Source organism: Astatotilapia calliptera, chromosome 7 (assembly GCF_964374335.1).
Source record: "Astatotilapia calliptera chromosome 7, fAstCal68.1, whole genome shotgun sequence".
Taxonomy (NCBI): domain Eukaryota; kingdom Metazoa; phylum Chordata; class Actinopteri; order Cichliformes; family Cichlidae; genus Astatotilapia; species Astatotilapia calliptera.
In genome coordinates, this window is record NC_137428.1 from 61,787,620 (window position 1) to 61,809,853 (window position 22,234).

Genomic DNA, 22,234 nt, shown 5'->3' on the forward strand with positions numbered 1-22,234 from the left:
GCAAACAAGTGTCAGACTTCAGATCAGGGTGCCATCACAGCTCTGGTAACACCTCCGCCACACGAATGCTGGCAGGCACATAAAGCTTTTCATAAAGCAGGAAAAACGCTGAAAGTGTCCTCTCAAGAAGAAGAAGAAGATTCTGAAGAGTGTTGTGTCCAAATTGAAGTTTAAACTAATCTGAGATTCACCACTTGAGAGTTTGACCATTTGAGGAACTTTTATCTACTCAGCTTCACTCTTTATCCATAACCCAGTTTAAGCTGGGGGGGGCATGACACTACAGCCTGTAAGATTCATTAGATTTTGGTCCCACCATTTTTCGGAAAAACAGGCCACCAAGAGCATAAAAAAGTGAATTGGAAACAGAGCGCTTCTGTCTGGCAGCAGAAATCGCTTTTGATTGAGATGTTTATGTAAGAGGGAAAAAAAAAAGGAGGGGGGGGTGCAGAGGAGCAGGGCTGCAACACGCCTCTAAAGACTTGCAATTCTCCCCGTCTTCATCAGGACAAGAAGTCTTTTTAAACTAGTGTGTAAGTATTAAACCATACATTATGATAGGATTCACCAACCGCGAAAAACTAACTATCCCTACGCAAGTCAAACACCTATTATAGTTCAACACAAGCAATAGGCAAAGTTAAGAAGTCCGACGATTCACCGAGAAAACCCGGATAACGCGTGACTCACAGAGGCGTCCCCTTCGTGTCTATAGCGATACAGCTCCACAAAGCCCTACACAAACTTTAACTGTGTCATGCCACAATATACAAAGATACTCAGAGAATGACAAACGCTTTCCTAAAACGGAGAGGAAGAGGAGGAGGAAGAGGAGAAGGAGACGGGTGCTGAACAAAAGAAGTGGCGGGATTATTGAACCTCCTCTTCTGGTTTCTCCTGAGCATCAGAGGGGGAGCCGGGGCGCCAAAACAACACAGATTATCAATGGATTACATTCATGCATGCACACACACGCATACACACATCTAGACACACGCACATGCTGTGGTGTTTTGTGTGGCTCATGGTTGATGTGCCGCTTGCTTGTTAAGTGTGTGACGTGCCTGCAGGTTACACAGTCGGCACGGGTCTGTACACATGACCGCACGCTTGTGGCCTTCTGCTCCTTCAAAGTGATGCTTTTAATGGCAACTCCTCATCGTGGCAGTGTCAAAAACAAACAAAACAAAAACAGGATTCCTCTCTCCTTAGAAGCAGAGACTGCTCTGAATCATGGATGTCCTCCTGGCAGTCTTCTGTCAGCGTGGAAAAAATGCCTCATGAAAAGAAAAAAAAAAGAAAAACTTGAGCGTTTTAGAACGAAAGGTGGCGAGGTGAGGCCTGTGGTACACAGTCTAGTTTTGTGCTGATGGCTCTCCTCCTCTGCCGGCCTCACAGCTCAGTTTCGGTGGTCGGAGCAATGTATAAACGTCGGCTCGAGCCACAAAAGATCAACCCGGTCTAAACTGGGGCTTGGGACGAAGGAGGAGGAGGAGGAGAAGAAGAACAGGAGGAGGAAGATGAAGGAGGAAGGAAGGGCAGGTGGCAATGACTTCCTAAGTAAGAGTGAATATTCTGCAATATCATACTGCAAATCCTCGTGTAGCAATAAAAATCCTTGTGTTGCTGTAAAAAAATTGTCTTGTTTAAATATGAATATAGTACTGAGTTTCTGCTCTTTTTAGGAAATGACAGTCTGCTGTGAGGTGAAGGCGGCTCCACCTTCACTACAACTCCATATCCTGAGCCTCGTCCTCCGAAAAGTCTGACATGGAGCTCTCAGAAGATGAGTCGCCTCCTCCTTCCTCCTGCTCCTTTAGCGCCTCCTCCGTGGCGTACTTCTGGATGTACTCTGAAAGAGACGCACAAGTCGAGCAGACTTGATGATGACAAACGTGGCACAAACCCATTCCGTGCACATTTTCAAGCTAAGCATTGATAAAATATGATTTTAAATACAAAATTTTGGAAAATCTGGTGCAGGTTGACGTACAAATCTGACATTTTGGGTATAAAATTCGTAGTTTGATGTTACAGCGCTGTATGAACATTTGTGTTTTCAATCATGTGTGCGCAAACTACCTTTGATTTTGTGTTTATAATCCTCTGGCCGGTGCAGGTACATGGCGGCTGCATCCCCATTCAGAGGATCGATGGGGTTGGGGTAGGCGAGCAGCTGAGGGAGGAACGACTCAAAGATGTTGGTGAGGTCTGGTGGATGTGAGGTGAAAAATTACAGTCAGTCCAGAAAATAACAAAGCTGCAGAGAAACGCCAACAACATGCACGAGCACTCCTCACTAGTGCTCGTCTATGCTTCTGTGTTTAACCTCCCTGGAAATGCAACTACACGTCACATCAGTGCAGTGCAACTATTCTGATTGGCCTGTTCAAGACCACTGACTCCCAGGAGCAAAAGATAACATAAAAAATGCTTTGGACCAAGTATAAAACAAGAGGAAATTACTACAAGGTAATTAGCACATGTAGAGTATTAAATGCTGATAATTACATACTTACATAAGTTGGGCTGTACGTGCTACAAAGAATCACAGGAAATCTAAAGCAGACTTTATTTGAAGCAGTCCGTCCATTATGTGTGCACCTATAAAAACGCCCACTAGGGGTCTCCCTTGCAAAGAAAAGTTCACTTCACAGAGCTGTTTTGTTTCCTCTCTGGTTATAAGCAACCTTCACTTCAAAGTGTGAGTGGATGATGACGAAGGAACTGCTCAGCCTTTAATGACCTTTATAGCAGCATTCAGCTCACTGTACATACAGCACTGCACAGGGTGAGGCGTTTTTCTCATTTACTAATCTACTAAACCAACCACATATAAGTTATATGGATATTAAATTACAGTGTTTCCTACAAAAAAGTCTTTACCTAGAATATTTTGCAATTTATTTTTTCATTTGTCCAAAGTGGCCACTACTGGACAATACACTGGCTCTTATTTTGAAAGTTCAGTTGCTGTTAACCAGGTAGTTCTGGAGCTTCCCGTGTAACATTTCCCTGTAGGCAGACTGGTCAGGTTGTTGTTACAGCACTGAATGTAAACCAGCTCTTTCTCCGTTTCCACTTGATCGGACAAACTCCAACTGCAGGCAGTGACGGCAGCCTCTGTTCTGCTCTGTAGAAGTGCTGTGAGTTCTCCAACCAGAACCTGCCACAGGTGGAGAACCTCAGGCTTTTTACTCCAAGGATTCAGAGCAGAACAGGAGCTACTGTCACCAGCTTGTGCAATTTAAAGAAAAGGTCAAAAGGTCACATCACAGCACCCTATATTACAACTCTATCATCATCATCAGGAAGTATTTTTAGAGCAGCCAAGGAAACTTTAGGACAGACTGAAGATGTAACACCAATTACTGGCTAATTTAATATCTTATTATGTCATTGTGATAGCCTCTTTCACGCCGTCAGGCTAAAACTACACTCAGATACATAATTAAGCAAGCACTGTTCTCAGTGAGAACATCCATTAAATATACATGCTGAAAGCCAGTATAATCAGTATTAAGGAGGCACAAAGACGTCACTGTAATGCTACAATGATAATGCTTCAACTGGGGCTACTGACTGTAACCTTCCATTTGTGTAGATGTTGAGTCAGTTACAGCTTAAGATTATTATCTATGTGGAGTTGTCGTCACAGTGGTGTTACAGCACCCACGGAAAACACTCAAACGCATATAGAGGTGTTTTCACACATACAGCACTTCTAGAAAACAAACACAGCTGTGGATCACAAGCAGACTGAAAAACAGAAATGTACCTTGTGTCCATGAATGAAACAGTTGACCTAAACTTTGAGTTTATTTACACTCTCACATAAAAGACAACTCCACTCCAGCTGAGTGTGTGTAAAGACCTCTTAGTCTCGAGACCTGACCCATCTACTGGTGCTCAATGCATGACCTCAATAGCAGCAGCGGTTATCACTGAAGTGTAAGCCGATTAAACCGAGACGCTCTGCCTGAAACCGCGCTGCAGAGGTGCAGCACAGGCCGCTCGGTCATTGTTTTTATTGGCACCAGTCAGAGTATGTGTGTACCTACCATAGAGAGCTGTCCACGTCTGGTTAATGACATCTAAACATACAGTTCCTGACCTAAAAATAAAAAAAAGACAAAACAGTGAATAAACTACACACAAATCGTTAGATAGAACCAATGATTTTATGTAGGAGTGTTTGTGTGCTGAAACAATTTCCTATCACATAACCGTCAGGCCGTGCATTTAATCTTCCCCATATTCACCGGATAAATGATCATTGATGTTTGAATCTGTCCTACTTACGCTTCATCAATGTTGGGATGAAAGATTTTGTTCATGAATCCTGAAAGAAAAAGAAAAAAAATGCAGATTTTTTCCCCACGTTTTTAAGTTGTCTACTGTTTTTTTTTTTTTTACAGTGTAAGGTGAGTTCAAATGTTTTATACCTATTGAAGGTGATTTGAAGGGGTACTTATCAGGCAGGTCCACCCGGACCTTCCACACGCCTCCTTCATACGGCGCTAAAATAAAAACATATTAATTATCCACATGTCACATGAAGCTTTTAATATATGTTTAATATAAGTGAAATGACAAAAAGCTGGTTAACGCTGGGTCTTACTTCCAGGTGGTCCGTGAAACTTGACCACAAACTCATTGAGTCCACTAAGGATGGTAACCTCGTGCTTGCTCTCGATGCTGACGTCGGGTTAAGGAAAATGCTACAAACAAAAACAAACAAACAAAAAACAACAGCGAACAAGCTGGAAAAGTCACACATGATCACATATGGTTGTTTTCTGTTTATTTTTCCCAGCTGGGCTGCTGTGTCTGCCTCTTTCCATGTGAATTTGTCTGGGCAGAGGTCACGCGTGGGTTCAATAACATTAGCCGTAATAATGAGATCAATAATGCAGCGGCCTCTGTCAGACAAGCAGCCTGCTTCTAAAGTGAAAACAGGCTCACGGTGAGACAGGATGGAAAGATACTAGCAAGGGCAGAAAGTTTTCTACTGCACACATCCTTTCAGCGCAGAGAAAGGCACAAACACGAACCTGTGACACGTTCTGCTTAGTTAATAATCACAGCATGTGGTGAGAGCGAGAGACTGAGTCAGCTGTCTTGACAGCGGTGCAGAAAGGTGGAGTGGGTTTAATCTCAGTGACTGTGTGAATGTGACACAATGACGGAAAAACAGAAAGGAAGAAACCACAAAAGTAACAGTTGCGCCCTGTTTCATCACCTCATCGTAAATCCTCCTGTCCTCACCATTCCAACAATCTGAACAAGGCAATGTTCACATGCTAATTTAGTTACATTTCTCAAGCACAAATAGAGCTACACGGCCTGAATGCATAATAGCCAGAAGCAAAGAGACTAAACATCCAGCAGAGCAGACGGTGGTTTAGAAAAAAAAAACGGGAAAAAAAAAAAAAAACCACTGACCAAGACAGGGAAGCTCTAAATGTGATCCGAGGGAACAGCTCCTATAAATAAAACCTGTTGTAGATGTACGCTTGTGCAGCAAAGCAGAGCAACTCTTGTGCTTTTTTAGCCCCTACAGGGTTATCCATAGAAACCTCACCAAGATTTATTACACAAGGCAATTCCTATATTTGGACAGAAGCTTGCAGAGCACCTTATCAGCTCCTTTTGACACAAAGATATGAAGGATTTATTTATTCTTTTAATTGTTTTCTTCATCACACCAAGCACATCTTTCCCACCTTCACTGGCACAATTAAACCTGACACCAGCCATACAGAATCACCTCACCTACAGCACATGTGGAAGTACATTTCGAATGATATAATCTGTCACAGTGATTCAGTCTTACATATTCGATTTAAAGACACAGCGTGAAACTATGAAAGGCATCTACTGTTACACGCTGCTGCTGCGGCGCTCTCTGTTTGGGAACTGGTGAAACGAGATCCACAGCAGCAACACCTGATGGGTCCCAACATGTTTTTCCTCAGTGACTCCTATTATCCAATACTGAATTTCTCATCTCACTCAGCTAATAAAACACAGGAATCTTATTTTGTACCAACCCCCCCCCCCCCCGCCGCCTCTTTTTATAGATGTGACTCTTTGGCACAATTCAGTGTCTGTGGTTAAAATTTACCAGGCTGCAATCCACATACAAAATACCTCATTCTTACTTCCTAATACCAGGTTACATTGGTGTTATGAAACATTAAACCCACTGTACACCTTATATGTGGCTCCTGCTAAGTTAAAAAAAACTTCACTGTTATCAGGAAAATATTAAAATAACGATAGTATGAATGTGGCAAAGCTTCAAGGAACGAAAGGAAGTGCTGACTTAATTAAAATTAATCAAGGCATTGACATTAATAAGAACTTATTCGATCCTCTAAATATGTACGTTGAAAACTTTTTGGACCACAAGGAAAAAATGAAGCATATAAAATGGTTTTGTTTATCCATTAGACAAAAACCACATGTAATACACACTTCTGCTAAATAAAGTAACAAAGACTTATTGCCTTAACTATCTGTGGATCAGTTGAGCTTACATGCACAGGTCATCCCTCAAAAGGCATTGTTGACCCATAAAACAAAAAAACCTTGTTAAATTTCAACTTTATGGCGACCTCATTTCTTTAAATGGAAAAGTAGATGTTTTCGGTTTGTTTGGTTTTTTAATGAACGCTGTTCAATACTGAGTCATGTACTTCCCGAGGTGTGTGTCTGTGGAGGTGATAGATGAGTGTGAGTGAGTGCAGCCCTGTCCCTGCTCCCAGCCCCCACCCCCCTTTGCCCCCCCAACACACACAGAGCATGCTTGTTGATCCTCGATCAGCTGTGTGAAAGAAGCCCCGCCCTCTACCATGTTCCGGATGGTAACAAGGTGGCCAATGAGAGCGCAGCATGTAGCTGCAGGACAAAAACAAAACAATTGAGCCTCACGCTGTCAGAAAAACCTTTCAAGCAGAAACTTCAGCAGGTCACTGCAAGCAATTACTAAACCACACAAGCATTTATACGAATATAAGAAACGCAGGTATAAGTCGATAAATGAAAACTGCGGAGGGGGGAGAGGGGGAGTAATTATGTAAAAATAAAGATCACGATCACTTTGGTTTGTATTCCTTTTTTTCCCCCCTCATTCAGACTGAAATTAAACTAGTTTTGCTTCACATCCTGCTGGAGAATCTGTGCCAAATACGCCATCCGTGACTACTGTGTGTACCATTTGTGATTTGTTTGTCTTCAGTTAGAAGGATTGTTTTCATTTGGACAACAAATTAAATAAATAAATAATAAATAAGCAAAAATTATTAAAGTATTGTTTTATGTTCTCTGATGTTAAAGAGCGAAAGGTCGTTAGCTGTCGGCTCTGCATTTTTCAAAGATCGTCTCCACATCGACCTTAATTGTTCTTTCTTTGGTGATAGCATGCTACACAGCTAGCTTCCTCGGCGTCAACGCTACCATATCACAAATAAAGGAACGTGTCCTTCCACATATTTGTTTCCAAAACGTACAAAACCCTTCGCCATGACTTCCCAGTGTGCTGTCAGTCCTGTGGGAATCACATTTTAGAAGCCAGTGGGCTAACTATAGACGCTATCAGGCTAACGCTAACAGTGTCCAAAGCTAACACAAGAGTTAGCAGCCAGCGTTGTATTGCGACAGTTTCCGCTGCTAATTCTCTATCGATACAAACAGGACGATAATGCTAACGTAGCAGCGAGCTAACGCTTCACAACAGGCGGTGGAGTTCACTCAAAAAACGTTAAATAAGCGTCCTGTTCGCCATTCTGCTAACCGAGCTAACGTCCAGACTCGGTGGAGACACAGAGCTGTCTGTTAACGTTAAAGTCTTCATACTTTTTTTCAGAATCTCTCAATCTCACACAGCTGCCAGCCACCTCATATATATTATATATATACACACACACACACACACACACACTTACAGAGCACCCATCGAGAGCAAATTATGTAATTAAGCACTACCACAAAGCTAACAGCTGATCATTAAGATAAAAGAAAAAAAAACACCAGCTTGTGTTTATATACTGTAAAGGATACAGTTTCACCACGTCGGTATCCATTCGCCTCTTTCCCGGACTTGGAGACGACATTTTTGTATTCCTTTCAGAAGTGAGCTAAAAATACTGCGGCTACTCAGCTACCTCAACCTCTCAGCTTGAAAATACCAAGAGAAGCTCCCCGGTCTCTATCAGCAGCCTTTCCACAATGTCCATACACGATATCCCAGCTGCAACATCGCCCACTTTTTTCCTCTCCCTCTATCAGCGGCTCCTTGCCTGACCAGCTTGTGTCCTGTCCTGAAGACTCTCTGCCAGTGACATCAACCTCCAGCGACTAGAGCGAGCAGAGGAGGGGCTGAGCTATAGAAATACAGCCGAAGGACAGGGCCATACTGTCAGCATTCCGCCTCTCAACCACTTTAACTTACTGCGGTGGAGCATTTCTGCAAAGACAGGAGATCAGGAGGAGATAAGGTTTAAGGAGAGACATTAACTTCTGGGTCATTTTAACGAGTCTGCTCGCATAAAACTCAAAAAGAAAGTGCGTGCTGTTCTATCGTGTGTAGATCTATGTTAAAATCTCATTATTGAGGGGCTGCAATAAGTACATTAGGCCGAAGTTGTTTGTTTCTTGAAGCGCTGAATGAATCATTTAAAGGAGTAGATATAGGTTAATTCAAGGTGCTTATTGCACACACATTGCTATGACATCCAGCAGGTTTTAAACAGTTAGTAAGAAGTCAGCTAATGACTGACGCAATCCAACACAGCCGTCCTGTAATGCACCTTGGTGTTTAATGGATTTTCTATTTGTTTTGAAATCAATATTCCTTTATTGATATGTACAGTTAAATGGATTGCAGACTTCTAACAAGAAGACAAATACACAAACTACAAAAGAGGCTCAAGAACACGAAACACTAATGATTTATTAATAAGAAAAAGACTTACAATATAACAGGTAAAGAAGCCAAATCCGATTTGTAATGCAGTCTTCCTCAGAGCCGTGCTTGTGTTAGTATTGTTCTTCCTTTGCTCAGGTTTTTACCCTTTTCCAGCATTCTCTTCACTAAAATCCATCCAGCGTTTCCAGGGAAGTGAAGTAAGGCAAGAGGTAGACTTGTTTTAGGCTTGACGGTTGTCCTAAAAGCTATGAAAAAGTATTTTCTCCATTCTAGATTTCTTAGTTTTTTTTGTTGCATTGTTGTATTGTATTTTTTGTTGTATTTCATCAAACAAAATCTAACATCAGACACAGATAACCCCCATAAATACAAAATTTAGTTTTTCAAATGATGATTTTATTTATTAAGGGGGGAAAAGTGATCAAACCTACCTGGCTTCTGAAAAAAAATTGCTCTCCCTCTGTTCAATCATGGCTTAACTGTGATTAAAACTTTTATTCAGAAAAGCTGATTTTACTTTCTGACTTCACATGATCTAAAGAAAAATTTGAAAAACAAATTGACTATCTATGAGTCTGGAAAGAGTTACAAACACATTTCTAAGGCTTTGGGACTCCAGTGAACCACAGAAAGAGTCATTATCCACGTATGGAGTGACTGGCTTACCAAAATTACTCCAGGAGCCATCGACGACTCATCCAACAGATCAAAAAAATAACCCAGAACAACATCTAAGGTTGGTAAAGATAAATGTCCATGATTCAACAATAAGAAAGAGACTGGGCGTGCATGAGAGAGCACAGAGGCAAAAACCACTGCTGACCAAAAAAAGAACACAAAGGCTCATCACACATCCTGAAAATATCCCCAAGACTTTTGGGAAAATAATCTGCGGACTGTGACAAAAGTTGAACTTTTTGGAGGGTTTAAGTCCTGTTATATTTGGTGTAAAACTAACACAGCATTTCATAAAAAGGTCATCACATCATTAGTCAAAAATGTTGGTGGTAATGTGATGTTCCGGGGCTGCTTTGCTGCTTCGGGATGACTAGCTGTTGGAATCATGATTTCTGCTCTCCACCAGAAAAGTTTATGCCCTGAAGGTCAAGGACATTTGGGTTATGTAGCAGGACAACCACCAGAAACACACCACCAACTGCACCTCTGAATGGCTGCAAAAACACAAAAACAAACAAACAAACAAAAAGGTTTTGGAGTAGTTTCAGCAAAGTCTGGTTTTAAGTCTGATTGAGATGCCTTAGCATGACCTTAAACAGGATGTTTATGCTGAAAAACCTAATGTACCCGGATTAAAACAATTAGGCAAAGAAGATTGGGACAAAATCCCTCCACGATCATGTGAAAGACCCATTGGCAGTTATCACAAAAACTCCTCTGCCAAGGATGGTACAAACAGTTATTAGGTTTAGGTGGCACTTTTCTTGCATTAAACTGTCTGCTCTTGGACTAAACTTGCACAGTTGACTGTCTGCAAATTCAGCCCATCTTTAGATTTATTCAGTCTCTTACTAGACTCATAAGCACCCACAACTACTTTTGCCATATTTCACCTCACAAAATATGGCAGCACCATTTGTTTTTGTTTCAGAATCTGACTTTATTCTGTTGCACTCTCACGAACGTTCATTGCACATGAAACCTTTCAAGCAGTGCTAAACAAAGATCAGCTTGTCCATAATTTCTTGTTTTAAAGATTGGCATGTACGACATTTTGTGCGAAGGCCAGCACACTCGCTGTAAACACAGATGGTCAAAGGTGAGGTTTAAAAAGGTGCAGACATCTAGCGCAGACATAAAAGAGATAAAAATGTGTCTTTATGCACCAGTGAGACGTATTTGCACAGCGACATCTGCACTCAGAAATCTATCCATAGATGCCTTTGAATATCAAGTTGATCACTGATTCATTCTGGTTTTGTATTAACTCATTGTTTCCATTATTGGTAACACCTCACCACAAATGTGTTGTGCCAGCTGTGCTTTAATATAGTGATGTGAGAAAGGTTGCTAAGGTTTAATATATTTTTTAAAAAGTAATCTCCTCCATACCAGGTTATAAGGTTATTTAAATGCAACCTCAACTGAACAACAGCACATCCTCCTAAAATCATTTATTTCCTCTGTAGTGGACTTTTGGTTTTGGTTTATATGTTTTGACTTATTTCAGCTACCCTACCAAAGGTTAAACTGAAAGATAATTTTATCCCTCTCTAGGATCTCCAGGATATGACACATTATTTGTTTAACAAAACTTTATTTAGGCTTGTTTTCCAGCAAGAAAACCAGAGGTTGCTGTCGTTGAGCTGACCACGAACTCCTCTGGATACCACAGCAGCAGCAAATCTGCAACAGAATGACTGAAAAAGAAAAGGCAGGCTTTGGCAGGAGCTTCAGGGAGCTGTGCACAAATGAAAGAAGCTGTAAAGAAGAGTGGGCGAAAATTCTTCCACAACGATGCAAGGGTCTGATAAAGACACGCAGACGTCATGTTTTCTGATGTGCTTATAAATCTTTCATCTAAGTTAGACTATACTTTCATTGTTACTATATTTTTATATTTCTTAGCATCTGCATACAGAACTACAGATCATTGAAGTCTGTTGTATATCATGTGAAACAGAGAAGTAAGCCATTGAAATCATGCTCTGATAGAAGCTTATTAAACTTCATCTATGATTGATACATATGACATATTCATGTGTAACACAATAAAGCAGCACTTTGTCTAGCCTGACTTATTCAGAAGACTAGCAGACACTCTGACAACATCATCCAGTTGGATAGTTCAGTTATCTTTAATCTTTACATGGAGGAACATAGAAATGTCATCAATGTGGTGCATCTTCCAGTAAGTCTAATCAGTTTTCAAGCTGGTTGATCTCACGTCCTGACCTCTGTAAGTCAATAAGTAGATCACAGCAAGCAACAAAAAGCTGCCGACTCATCTCCTGTTTGATCTCATTAACACAGCAGTGGCTCATTGTTCAGGAATTTCTTACTGTCTGTGACATTTCACAGACTCCCTTCATTGTCTACCTGCCGCCAGTCTGTTCAAGGGTTATTTGGACAGTCTGTGTTACATTATGAGACCAACAGTGGCTGAGAATCTTTCTGCCTCTAGGTGAGCTCTGAATGTACTCTTTGGGATAATATTTTAGCTTCAGATGAGAAAAAACGTGTCTGTAAACGAGTGAACATTGTAAAACACCAGCAGAAGGATTGTTTGATTAATTGTTGCATTGGGAGTAGCTGTCCCATAAAAAGAGATCAGGTGTAAAAACCTTTGTCTCAAAAGGTTCTTGCATTTTAACAGGGTTTGGGCACGCCTGCTGTATTTGCGCTTGTACCTTAAACAAAAGAGGGTGTTGATCTTTTCCAGATCATTACTCACTGTGAGAATTAGCAATTATTACAATTCTAAGTCTGTTTATTTACACATGGTCCATGTAAACAAGCTACAGTTGTTATGTGACGGCTGTGTGCAGGCAGGAAAAGGACCCAAAGTGCAGACTCCGGAGACAGAAAGTAACTCAAAACAGCTTTAATGCTGAACTCAAAAGGGTAACAAAACTAAGAATACAGAATACACCTACACAGCCAGCACACACAGCAAGATAAGGGTAGATAAGCATAGATCACAACAAATGAAAAACTGAAACACAGGGCTTAAATACATAGAGGGAGCAATCAGGGAATGGACAACAGGAGGGAAACACAGCTGGGGCAAATCAGAACTGACGAGACAAGGAAGCGTAAACTGAACACACTGAGATAAGACAGAGACCTTCAAAGTAAAACAGGAAACACATAATACAGACTGAACAAAAGACACAGACTCACATGCAGACACTACAACAGAGGGAACAGAGACGTGGGACCAGGGCAGACACAGACACTGACTGGACACGGGGATATAGCGGACAGGGGAGACAGCAACTAAGGATTACACAGAGACAAACCATAAGACATGACTCTAACAAAAACCCAAAGACTAGAAATGATAAATAATATAATAAACTCAAAAACCCTGGGTCAACGACCCAGGCATCCTAACAACAGTGGCTAGTCATGCGTTTGTTTTGCTCCTTCTGCAACTCCCAGTGAGCTTCAAATCCAGATTATAACATGTCTGCATTGCAGCTCCCAAAGATGTGGGCGAAAGGTTGACTCATGGTACAGCTGATCAAAAGGAGTTACTCCAACCACGTGTTTGGCTCAAATATCCCTTATTTAAGTTGTGTGTTAATTATCCTTTGTAGCTTGGAAGACATAAACAAAGTTTGTCACTTTTTAATTTCTTAATACACTTAGATCCATGTGTTGACAAACAAATAATGCAATCAATATATGATTGACATGAAGAATTTCAGCTTTTATTCAAGGCCTTTAACAAAAGCATTGAAGTAACTGTTTAGGTGTTGCATCTGTTTTAGCTCCTTATATTGATACATTATTTTTTAAATTCATGAATAGAAACACAGTGGGTTTACAGGAAAGTGAAAACTGATTCAAATTGTTGGACTGATAAAACTAAAATTGACTTGATGGAAAGAGAAAAGTATGGAGAAGGAGGGAAATAGCTCATGATCTGAAACAACCACAGAATCTGTTAGTGATGGAGACAGTAAGACAGTGTTTATTGATAACATGACTGCTGATAAATGTAGCGGGATTGTGAAGTGTACAGGGCTACGCTTTCTGCTCAGATTCAGCCAAATGCTGCAAAACCGATCAGACCAAGCTTCACGGTGCAAATGGATAATGACCTAGAGTATGCTGCAAAAGCAAAGCAAGAGTTTCTTCGAGATATAAACGTTCTTCAATCTCAAAGTCAGTCACATGATCTCAACTCAATGGAGCGTGCTTTTCAGTTACTGAAAGACCCACAGACAACAGGATTTGAAGGTGGCTGCTGTAAAGGCCTATCAGAGCATCCCAAAGGACGACTTTTTGCGATGTCCAAAAATGATTTCCGACACAGGAGTTTCATCTAACTAAAAACTGTATTTCTAAAATCCAAAATATGTTAGTTTCTCCAATGACGTATGAACCTCTGAATATCTGGGGATTTACATAAAAAAATTACACTACTGTGAAAAAAAGTCTGTATTTCACTTGATAGTCGTTTATTAATCCCTCAAGTTTAAAATCACAGTTGTTTTTAATGGCTAGTATGTGCATTAAGTATATAATATAAGGTAAACATGCAAATCTACAAACATCAAATCAAATCACTTTTATTGTCACATCACATGTGCAGGTACATTGGTACAGCACATGTGAGTGAAATTCTTGTGTGCGAGCTTCACAAGCAACAGAGTTGTGCAAAATACAATAATGTAAACAAGCAAAATACAAGAATGGCTACATCTGAAACTAATAAATATATGTACAATATATAATAGTATATGCATTTCTGGATGTGTATACTAAATATTTTTCTACGTGTGTGTGTGTGTGTGTGTGTGTGTGTACACATATTTTACAAATTAAATAGAGTAAACAATAAATAAAATATATAAAAATATACAGAGTTGAGACATGTGCAAAACAGTGGCATTACTGTACAGTATGGAGTGCATAATGTTAAAGTTCCAGTAGTGAAGCTGAGGTGTCTATGACGTGTTCAGCAGTCTGATGGCCTGGTGGAAGAAGCTGTATCTCTGACATATACATGTCATTATCCATATATCTCTGATAATAATAATAATAATGGATACTTTATTGATCCCCATGGGGAAATTACTTGTTTTTCTCTGCATTTGACCCATTCACTCAGTGAAGCAGTGGGCAGCCCACTAAGCAGGCGCCCGGGGAGCAGTGTGTAGGGACGGTACCTTGCTCAGGGGTACCTCAGGGTAGCCGTTAAGTGGATTCGAACCGCCGACCTTCCGATCATGGGGCGACCATGATAAGCCATATTCATTCAAAACAAAGGGTATTGACGTTCACGTCAGTTGTTACCGACTCTTTTATTTATTTGTTATTGCTAGATTATTGCGGCGAGGCCCTTTAACAAAACTATAAACATTTCCATGTGACTCTTGAACGCCACTTGAGCGTCCTATTCTCCTCTGATTGGTTAGTTCAGACCACGTGGCTATGACGTCTCGGACAGCAGCAGCTGTGGACAGTTGGAGGAGTTAGCATATTTCTTTATTTTGCTCTGAAGCCAGAGCTGGTGGTTTCATGTCGCGCCGTTTGTTTGTACTGAGGCGGATTCCTGTCCGGGTCTGGGTGTGAGCCTCTTCGGTCGGCGTGTCCCAGGTTAATCATGTCTTCGCCTGAGCACGGTGAAACTTTCAGTCAGCTCAATAAGTTTGAGAAACTGTCGTGGAGGCCCTCCATCCGCGACTCAGGTTTGTAAACACAGGCGACTGCTCTGCAGCTGGATCCAATCAGCAAGCCTTCCTGAGAAGTTAATGTAAATACTTGGTAATGCTGCTCAGAGCTCGCTGCCTCTTTGGGCAGAGCTGGCTGCTCATTTGCATTAGCTGGGCTTTGTCTGTGAGCTAGCCATACTAGCTTTGTGTGCATTCTGCATCGCTACAGCAGCTACACAGGCCAAATGTTGCTAACGTTGCTACGGAAGCCAGCAGAAATCAGCCACTGAATATTTCAGTGTTATTGTTGCTTATGTTCCCATTTAAATGGAAATGAAAGACAAAGGCACAGCAATGGTTTTCATATTCTGTAAGCTCTCCCATACATGAAGTGGATTCTCGGTTACACAAAGCATACTTAAGAATAGAAAATGAGAGCGGTTACACCTGTAATCCTGATTTCTCTGAGTGTAGCAGTGCACAGAGTATCTTGATTCACCGAGGAAGTACAATAGCTGTGGCTTAAAAACAAAATAAAAAAAAACTATGGGAGTATACGATGACTGTATTCATATACTTCTACGGTTTTTACTGGGATCGTCCCAGAAACATCAGCCTCGGTTTGCTGGAAGTGTGACGCTTGGCTGAATATACGTGACTGTGGTTGTTCAACATTTGTAAAGCCTGCAGTGTGGTTGAAGTAAAATAAACAGGTGTGACGGCGGTGGAGCTATCAAATGATCGTCCAGGAGCTCCAGAAAATCTTTTCCATGACAGAAGGATCGTGGACAACACCAGCTGCTCACAGCAATCTGTGAGATCCTGTAATTGGTCTGTAGTGAAAAGGGGAAAGAAATGTCCCTTTGGAAGTTAAAATGAAACGGTAGATGCTAATTAGTTCAACCCCTGACAAGAACATGAGAGAATTGGTTTATGAATCTGTCTTTTTCTCTGTATATCTTGCAGCCACTAAGAAGCGAGCACGGTGGTTTCAGGCCCGGCGCATCTTCTCCCCTTCCTGCCCAAACCTGCGGATCCCCAACAGGTTTCTGAGAGAAGGTACTAAACCTGCACAGACACCACACTGGACGGTCTAAACTCATAAACAGTAGAATTCAAAGTGCAGGAGCTGCAGTTAATGTCCTGTAAAGCAAAGCTAGAAGTGTTATATTGCTCCTAATAGAACTATTCAGAGGGGAGAAAGAAGTCTGCGTGATGATTTACATGGTGGTGTGTGGCGATGAGACTGATGGTGTCTGTCTACAACTCCTCCTCCCCCCACAGGACACTGCATTCCTCCTGCCCGCAGTGGACACCGCTGTGTAGCAGACAGCACCAACCTGTATGTGTTTGGAGGCTACAACCCAGACTTTGATGAGGCAGGCGGCTCAGAGAACGAAGACTACCCTCTGTTCAGGGAGCTCTGGCGGTATCATTTTGCCACAGCATCCTGGCAGCAGGTCCACACAGAGGGGTACATGCCCACGGAGCTGGCTTCTATGTCAGGTAAGGACTGATGCTGCTTTTATTTTTATTCCCTTGGTATAAGGGACAAGCTGGAGGTGGCGGCTGGGGAGAGGGAGGTCTGGGCCTCTTTGCTTAGGCTGCTGCCCCTGCGACCCGGATGAAGCGGATGAAGATGGATGGATGGATGGTATTCAAATGATGTGATGTGGTTCTGCTGGATTGATGAAAATATTTTTTGACTTATTCCAGTATTTTTATCAGCATATTCTAAAGGCTGTATGCACACCCCTGCCTTCATTTATGCAATACACACTGAGCACATGTGGTTAGTCTAGCTGTTATTGAAAAGCAGCTCTAAATTCACCCCTGCACACTTTTTTTTTTTTTTTCTTGAACTCACACAAATAAATTAGGACGCATCACATTTGAGGCTAGAAGCTGGCCTGCATTTCTCAGCAAGTTGTGAGACTTTTGGTTGCAATTTACAGCTCAGTTAATTTAGGTGTGAATTCTGGCATTTTATAGCAATGTCTTTTTTTTAGCAATAAAAATAAAATATTCTGCTCTAAATGATATTTCTCAAGTTCATACTTTTATCTGATAACTAAAGTTTTATCGTTGTTTAGTCAACAAACAGATGCAAAGTCCTGCAAAAACTCAACTCTTTGGTTTGTAATTCATTATTTGTGTAGTCACAGTTGACTGTTGTGTAGACTTTAGGGGGACCTTTTGGCATAAATGTATTCAGATTTATTTTTAGAATTAGTCCATATAAGAGGGAGGTCCACCTCCACACTACATTGTGTTGTCATGTTTCCACAGCATAGGCAGAAGTGTGCAGTGAAGGCCATTTAGTTGGTTGAAATCTGTAGCCTCACCACTAGGTGGCACTAGCAGAGAAAGCAAAGCTAGCAGAGGTGTCTCTTCTGGGATAAAAAAAAAACCAAAAAACTACAGTATTCAGAGGACAGAAGTCTGCATGATGATTCACTGTGTTGCATCAAGATGAGACTGCCTGAGAACCACTGAGCCTGGTTTGTGTGCGCCAGTGTGTCTCACTAACGGACGTGAGCCAAAAATGACCTGACGGCGGCTGCCGTGCCCTGCACTTTAATGTCTTTCTGGTTTTGTGTCAGTGATTTCCAATGTTTATGCATTTTCTCTCTCGGTGTGTTGGTGTGTGTGTTGGTGTGTGTGTTGCTTCTATTGGTAAATAAACTGTAGTGTAGTCTCAGGATTTATGAAGGTTATGTATTAAATAAGGAAATGACCCGTTTTGCAAGTATCTTTGTGACTTGGCTTTTTTGTACCTACATTATAATCAGTCCTTTGTATCGACTTTAATGTTTTTATACAACTGCTATGTTATTTGTCTCTCGCCCTCCTGGCAAGATCACTCTTAAAAAATATACATTTTTAATATCATAGAAACGTTTTGGCTGGATACATAAAAGATATATAAAAGTCACTTTGCCAAAAACTGATTGCAGCTTCTTCGTGACAGGAATATTCTTTTCTGGCTCAACATGACTTTACATCATTCATGCGAGATGAGATCTAGAAAACACTTTGACTCAGATTTCCTATAGGTTTTATAACAGAAGACTCCTGTACAAAACATTCAGGGTTTTGTTGTTTCTTTTTATTCCCAAACTTCACTCCTAATCAACAAAACTGAGTTTGATGCTGTTATCTTTCCCCAGCTGTCCTACATGGGAACAACCTGCTTGTGTTCGGTGGCACCGGGATTCCATTCGGTGAAAACAACGGCAACGACGTCCACGTTTGCAACGTTCAGTACAAACGATGGAACCTGCTCAGCTGCAGAGGGAAGAAGCCCAACAAGATCTATGGACAGGTAACTGTTTTTGTGTATGAGGTCCTTTTGAATGTTCTGTCCCATCCCATCTGTTACAACCATTTATCCTCCTTTTCCAGGCCATGGTCATCATAAATGGCTACCTTTATGTGTTTGGAGGGACGACGGGCTACCTTTACAGCACCGACCTGCACAGGCTGGACCTGACCACCAGGGAGTGGACCCACATCAAACCCAATAACGCGCCCTCAGACCTACCTGAGGAGAGGTCAGTCACCTTAGGTCATTCATACACAGCTAAAAGCAGCAGGCACACTTTGTTAAACACACAGTGAATTCTCTACATGTGGCTCCAGATTTTCTGAAAATGAATCAATAATTTTGCAGATATAGACATGAGCTAGCTCATGACGGGCAGAGAATATATATTTTTGGAGGCGGGACTTCCTGGACATCATATCCACTAGACAAGGTGAGAGTAACTGGCACTTAAACACCATTGCATGCAAACTTGTTGTCGTCCTGTCTTTAAATTAAGGTTATTTGTGTTCATCAGATTCATGCTTATAATTTGGAGACAAACTACTGGGAGGATATCATGACAAAACCCCAAGAAAAAATAGGTTTGACTCATGTTCAACTTTTATTTACAGCGGTAAAGCGTTTTGACTGCCACAAGTCAAATTCATTTCATTTTCTTCTCACAGGATATCCTGCCGCCCGTCGATGTCACAGCTGTGTACAGGTCAAAGAGGGTGAGTGTTTCACACGACATCATCAAACGGGCTTTCTCTGAAATGTTTCTGCTTCATGCCTCTTTTTATGTGCAGAGGTTTTTATATGTGGGGGTTATAACGGAGAGCGCATCCTGTCAGACCTCTGGAAGCTCAACCTGCAGACTTTTCAGTGGACAAAGCTTCCTGCGATCATGCCGGAGCCGGCTTACTTTCACTGTGCTGCGGTCACTCCGGTCAGTACCATCGCACACTGAGAGAACAAAAACTAAATCGTCATAGAGTAGACTCAGATTTCATTCTCTGGTGTTCCTTTTCCTTTAGGCCGGCTGCATGTACGTCCACGGCGGAGTCGTCAACATGTCTGGGAATCGAAGGACTGGCTCTCTGTATAAAGTGTGGCTGGTGGTTCCCAGCCTGCTGGAAATGACCTGGGAGAAACTGCTGAAAACTTTCCCTCACTTATCCCAGCTGTCCACCCTCCAGCTGCTCAGCCTGGGACTGACGCACACGTTAATCCAGCGGCTCAAATAAAGACTGAATGCAGCGGTATGTGATGGCGTAGCACGGACTCTAAGATGTCTGACGATTTAGGGTGAAAGGACAAAGTAAGCCTGATGATGTCAGATAGTTATGAAAATACTTTGATTGCCTTTTTACATTAGTCTGATGTAAATGTGTGGGTTGTTTTAAAAAAGTGCAATTTTTTTTTTTTTTTAAGTTTCCCAGTGTGTCATATGTGCACGCATCCATCAGAAACTGTGTAGAAAATAGAAATTACTGTATGCTGTTTGTTTTTCACTTCTGCCTTCTTCAGGTTTTTCTTCGTTTTTTGGTCGTGGAAACTTGTGGAGCCTGAGAGATATTTTATAAACTCCAAAGACCACTTGTTAAAAGGCCAAATGAATGTTGGTACAGTAGTGAAGTTTTAGCTTTTATTTAGAGGCAAAGACTTTTTTGTCTGTTCTTTCTTTTCCCAATCCTGAAGTGGAACAGGTTGTGCAGCACTACCCTCAATCAGTCCTGCTGTTCCCTCTTCAAACCCAGCAGAGGCACCAGTTTGTAGGCCCTGACATTTAAATAGAAAGTTTCGAGATTCTCAGTAAAAAGCAGACTTGTATTTCTGATTGCTTTTCACAGTTTAAGTAACACATTTCAGCCTCAAAGACTCACTGATTAGGGTGCTGATTTGGAGCTGCGATTAAAACTCGACCGTTCAAATTGAAAAATGTTCCTCTTGCCGGTCACAATTAGGCCTTCTGATCAGATGAAAACATGTGACACGGCATCACTGTGAAATATCTTATGCCTCTTCAATTTTTATTCCTCTTTTTTTTGGGGGGGGGGAGGGGAAAAAATGAAAAACCTGCTTTGAACGCCCGTAGCTCCAGAGTATCTATTTATTTAGTGCCTTTTGAATTTCAAAAAGTGGGGTGTACAAATTGGTCTGCAAGAGTCAAGTTTATTTCACTCAGTGTGTAGCCCTTGTTTTTTTTTGTTTTTTTTTGTTTTGTTATTTGCCCACTAGGTTTTAGTCGGTGCTCTTCACAAGCTATGTATGCTTAACTAGTCTGTTATTTTAAACCCACGAAGCCATTTTTACTATTTAAATCACTGTGCTGCTGTTTTTATTCTATTAGAAATCTTTGAACTGCACCCTACTTGTAGCTGTACTTCCCCAGAAACCCCAACCCAACATTTCTGTCACGTTCAGTTTTTTCCACTTTAAAGCCAAGAATCCATTTCAACTTTTTGTACTGCAACATGCATTGTTGATATTATTATTATTATTATTATTATTATTATTATTATTATTATTATTATTATTATTATTATTATTATTACTACTACTACATTGTTGTTGTTTTTTAGAGATGCTGTGCTTTGGTACTTGGCAAGGAACATTAACAAACTAGTAACAAGGTGTGGAAGGTGTACTCAGGATGTGAAATACTGTGATCAGTCTGATGAGCCGTGCAGACACTCATCATTGAAACATCAGCAGGTTCAGTGTGAAACCAGATCTAGGCACACCAGCAGCTTTGTTTTTTGTTTTAGTTACTGTGGACTGTAAATCTTTGATACTGTTGTGGTTCTCCTAGTTGCTTTCATGCAATTTATTATTATTATTTTATTTTTTAAAAACACATTTTGCCTTGCATTGAGCATTTGAATTCACGTTAACTGCAACTGTGCTGGTTCGATTTCGAGCTGCGTTAATCTGACGGCTATTCTACTACGATCCCTTTTGTACACTGCGCCACACCTCAGTTCCTTTAATCATGTCATGGCCTTATTCATTTCTATTTTGAAGCATTCTGCTTCACTGCGTGCTCAAACTTAGTAACGACGTTGCTTCAGATTGACATGTTCAATATTTGCATCATTTTTTTGATGTTAATGAAAGCTCAATGATCTGTTGCATGTCGGTATGGTGTGCATGTCACTTTAAACTCTTGGGAGAAAAGTTGAATGTCTTTATAAAAGGCAAATATGGCTGCAATATGTTTTGTAATTTCTGTGTACAAACAATTAAAAACGCAGGCAGCTGGTTTTTCAAAACATTGTATTGACTGACTTTTTTTTTTTTTTTTTTTTTTCCCCCCCATAGCCTGTTCATAGAGAACAAATCTTTGCTGGCACAGCCTGCCATGCCTGGTTTCCAGTTAGTCTTTTGAAAAATTCAGTACACGAGCGTTCAGGTCTAAGGTGTTGCGTATCAGTGTGTACCTTAAAACATCATCTGAAACATTACAATTGGGTAATACAACCTAAAATGAACAAACGGCAGAATAATACAGTCATTTATTTAACAAAAACAAATAAAAAAAAAAAAAAAATGTAGAAGCAGTTTGTTGAAAAGCTAGGTACCATCTTACTGCCTCTATAAGAGGCTAAGTACAAGCCAGATGCTGCTAATCAAATGTACTTGATGGTG

At 41.0% G+C, this 22,234-nt stretch overlaps 2 protein-coding genes across 2 annotated transcripts; one reads left to right on the forward strand and one right to left on the reverse strand.

Moving 5' to 3' along the window:
- Positions 1-411: 411 nt before the first annotated feature.
- LOC113026944 (ubiquitin-conjugating enzyme E2 H-like) lies at positions 412-8,346 on the reverse strand. The gene is made up of 7 exons (XM_026176265.2): positions 8,065-8,346; positions 4,622-4,698; positions 4,446-4,520; positions 4,303-4,342; positions 4,062-4,114; positions 2,083-2,211; positions 412-1,852 (listed from the first exon to the last, which is right to left on the reverse strand). The coding sequence occupies exons 1-7, from the start codon at positions 8,115-8,117 to the stop codon at positions 1,728-1,730; spliced, it is 552 nt and encodes a 183-aa protein (XP_026032050.1). The 5' UTR covers positions 8,118-8,346; the 3' UTR covers positions 412-1,727.
- Positions 8,347-15,046: 6,700 nt separating this feature from the next.
- LOC113026945 (kelch domain-containing protein 10-like) lies at positions 15,047-21,858 on the forward strand. Its single transcript, XM_026176266.2, has 10 exons — positions 15,047-15,312; positions 16,243-16,335; positions 16,561-16,782; positions 18,447-18,601; positions 18,682-18,830; positions 18,950-19,034; positions 19,119-19,185; positions 19,270-19,317; positions 19,393-19,532; positions 19,621-21,858. Exons 1-10 carry the CDS (start codon positions 15,228-15,230, stop codon positions 19,828-19,830), a joined length of 1,254 nt encoding a protein of 417 aa, XP_026032051.1. The 5' UTR covers positions 15,047-15,227; the 3' UTR covers positions 19,831-21,858.
- The last annotated feature ends 376 nt before the right edge of the window (positions 21,859-22,234 follow it).